We start from the raw sequence: 3476 nt of genomic DNA, 5'->3' as shown, positions 1-3476 counted from the left end.
TAGTCCCCTAGTCCCTCGCCCCCTAGTCCCTCGCCCCCTAGTCCCTCGCCCCCTAGTCCCTCGCCCCCTAGTCCCTCGCTCCCTAGTCCCTCACTCCCTCACTCCTTAGCCCCTCGTTCCCTAGTCCCTCGCTCCCTAGTCCCTCGCTCCCTAGCCCCTCACTCCCTAGCCCCTCACTCCCTAGCCCCTCGCTCCCTAGCCCCTCGCTCCCTAGTCCCTCGCTCCCTAGCCCCTCGCTCCCTAGTCCCTCGCTCCCTAGTCCCTCACTCCCTCACTCCCTAGCCCCTCGCTCCCTAGTCCCTCGCTCCCTAGTCCCTCACTCCCTCACTCCCTAGCCCCTCGCTCCCTAGTCCCTCGCTCCCTAGTCCCCTAGTCCCTCGCTCCCTAGTCCCTCGCTCCCTAGTCCCCTAGCCCCTCGCTCCCTAGTCCCTCGCTCCCTAGTCCCCTAGTCCCTCGCCCCCTAGTCCCTCGCCCCCTAGTCCCCTAGTCCCCTAGTCCCTCGCCCCCTAGTCCCTCGCCCCCTAGTCCCCTAGTCCCCTAGTCCCTCGCTCCCTAGTCCCCTAGTCCCTAGTCCCCTAGTCCCTCGCTCCCTAGTCCCTCGCCCCCTAGTCCCTCGCTCCCTAGTCCCTCACTCCCTAGTCCCTCGCTCCCTAGTCCCTCACTCCCTCGCTCCCTAGTCCCTCACTCCCTAGTCCCTCGCTCCCTAGTCCCTCACTCCCTAGTCCCTCGCTCCCTAGTCCCTCACTCCCTAGTCCCTCACTCCCTAGTCCCTCGCTCCCTAGTCCCTCACTCCCTCGCTCCCTAGTCCCTCACTCCCTAGTCCCTCGCTCCCTAGTCCCTCGTTCCCTAGTCCCTCGCTCCCTAGTCCCTCGCTCCCTAGCCCCTCGCTCCCTAGTCCCTCGCTCCCTAGCCCCTCACTCCCTAGTCCCTCGCTCCCTAGTCCCTCGCTCCCTAGCCCCTCGCTCCCTAGCCCCTCGCTCCCTAGTCCCTCACTCCCTAGCCCCTCGCTCCCTAGCCCCTCGCTCCCTAGCCCCTCACTCCCTAGTCCCTCGCTCCCTAGTCCCTCACTCCCTCGCTCCCTAGTCCCTCACTCCCTAGTCCCTCACTCCCTAGCCCCTCGCTCCCTAGTCCCTCGCTCCCTAGTCCCTCGCTCCCTAGTCCCTCACTCCCTCACTCCCTAGTCCCTCACTCCCTAGTCCCTCACTCCCTAGTCCCTCGCTCCCTAGTCCCTCACTCCCTAGTCCCTCGCTCCCTAGTCCCTCGCCCCTCACTCCCTCACTCCCTAGTCCCTCACTCCCTAGTCCCTCGCTCCCTAGTCCCTCGCTCCCTAGTCCCTCACTCCCTAGTCCCTCACTCCTCACTCATCCCCTCTGGGTCCCGTCCTCATCCCCCTCTGGGTCCCGTCCTCATCCCCCTCTGGGTCCCGTCCTCATGCCCCTCTGGGTCCCGTCCTCATCCCCCTCTGGGTCCCGTCCTCATCCCCTCTGGGTCCCGTCCTCATCCCCTCTGGGTCCCGTCCTCATGCCCCTCTGGGTCCCGTCCTCATGCCCCTCTGGGTCCCGTCCTCATCCCCCTCTGGGTCCCGTCCTCATGCCCCTGTGTGTCCGGTCCTCAGGGCCAGGACCCCTTCATCCCCCAGGTCACCGTCCTGCCCCTGGGGACGGGCAACGACCTGTCCAACACGCTGGGCTGGGGTGCGGGCTACGCCGGAGAGATCGCCGTGGAGCAGGTGCTGCGCAACATCCTGGACGCGGAGGTGGTCAAGATGGACAGGTGAGACAGACAGACAGACGGACAGACAGACAGACAGACAGACACCGCAACACAACGGCCCTCACGTCCGCGTTTCACTGGGTTGGGGGTCGGAGTAGCTCAGGAGGTAGAGCGGGTTGACTTGTAACCGGGAGGTCGCTGGTTCGATCCCCGGCTCCTCCTAGTTGAGCTTAGTTTATTGTCGGCGAGTGTGGAGGTGTCCCTGAGCGAGACGCCCTCACCCTGACTGCTCCCTGACCCGCTGGCTGTCGCCCTGCGTGGTCGACTCCGCCGTCGGTGTGTGAGTGTGTGTGTATGTGTGTGACTCTGTGTCTGCTAAGTGTGTCAGGTCCAGACATCAGAGGGTCTTGCTGAGTGTATTTGTCAGGGACAATGTACAAAAGGCCTCGCTCTCTGTCTATATAAATCGGCATAGGCCTACAACACACAAGAAGAATATTATTGTCTTTTCATGTGTATATACATACAGTATGTATGTTTTCATGTATATATATACATATGTATGTATGTTCTTCACGTGGCTATGACGAAGAAATGAGATGAGAAATGACAGAAAGGAAACCTGTGAAAAACAAGTTCCCTAAGGGGACACCAAACAATCTTAACGTATACGCACACCACGCCCTACACAACACGACGGACGACCTGCGTTTGTCTTTCAGGTGGAAGGTGCAGGTGGCCTCCAGAGGGCTCTACTTCCGGAAACCAAAGGTGAGGAGTTTAAAGAAACGACCCTCCAGTGGTCAACGTGTTCAACAGCCTGTTCAACGGAGAAGACGCTTAACATCTGCCAATTTCTGCTCCCTTGTCAGATTTTGCTACCTAGTGGTTCTGCGCATGCGCATGACGACACTATTGACCCGCGGTGGTGTAGTATTGGTGTAAAAATATACACACTGTACCCCTTAACTCTCCAATAAAGACGTTATAATACAGTATCAGAGTCTATAGAATCGTGCTACCCTATCAAAAAGTGCTACCTTATGTGTTAGGTAGCGTATTTAATCTGTTGACCGACTGCCTCTGTCAAACGATGCTCCCACTACAGAAACGTGTTATTTTACACGACTTTACTCACTCCATGTACACTGTAAGAATACGGGGAGCATATTTTGATACTGTATTATAACGTCTTTATTGGAGATTTCAGGGGTACAGTATGTGTATTTTACACCCAATACTCAATAGCGTCGTCATGCGCAATGCGCAGAACCACTAGGCAGCAAAATCTGATGGGTAGCAGAGATTGACAGAACACCGACCGGCCGGGCCGCTTGCGGGACGGCGCCCGGTGCCTCCGTCCTGACGGCTCCGCCCTCTTCCAGGTGCTGTCCATGAACAACTACTTCTCCGTGGGGCCCGACGCACTGATGGCGCTCAACTTCCACGCGCACCGGGAGAAGACCCCCTCCTTCTTCTCCAGCCGCATCCTCAATAAGGTCAGAGACGCCGACGCCCGCCGCCCCCCCCCCCCCCCCCGGGGTGGCGTTCCTTCCTTAAAGGTCCCGTGACGTTTCCACCGGGTGCGGTGTGATTAGACGCCACACGCCGTTCTGGAAGTCTGCCCCTTATGACATCATAAGGGGCAGGAAGTGGGCGTGTCCACCTAGCTGTGTGTTGATAGATCAGTCTACCAGCTGTCTACCCGGTGGACCGTATAGCAAACGTCGCTCGTCTATCCGTCACACATCTAGGTGGACACG

The 3476-nt window shown here is 59.2% G+C and overlaps 1 protein-coding gene across 1 annotated transcript in view; it reads left to right on the top strand.

Annotated features, from left to right (window-relative positions):
* Nucleotides 1-1615: 1615 nt before the first annotated feature.
* Nucleotides 1616-3476, top strand: part of dgke (diacylglycerol kinase, epsilon) — a gene marked incomplete at its 5' end in the record, with an annotated part of 10152 nt that continues 8291 nt past the window's right edge. The window contains 3 exons of the mRNA XM_084489961.1: nucleotides 1616-1773; nucleotides 2436-2484; nucleotides 3099-3212. Of these exons, the coding sequence (XP_084346087.1) occupies nucleotides 1616-1773; nucleotides 2436-2484; nucleotides 3099-3212 (321 nt within the window). The remainder of the gene's footprint in view (nucleotides 1774-2435; nucleotides 2485-3098; nucleotides 3213-3476) is intronic.

The sequence above is a fragment of the Micromesistius poutassou genome, assembly GCF_964030765.1.
Source record: "Micromesistius poutassou genome assembly, contig: SCAFFOLD_188, whole genome shotgun sequence".
Classification (NCBI taxonomy): Eukaryota; Metazoa; Chordata; class Actinopteri; order Gadiformes; family Gadidae; genus Micromesistius; species Micromesistius poutassou.
Note: the sequence above shows the minus strand (reverse complement) of the source record. Positions and strands in the feature narration are given on the sequence as shown.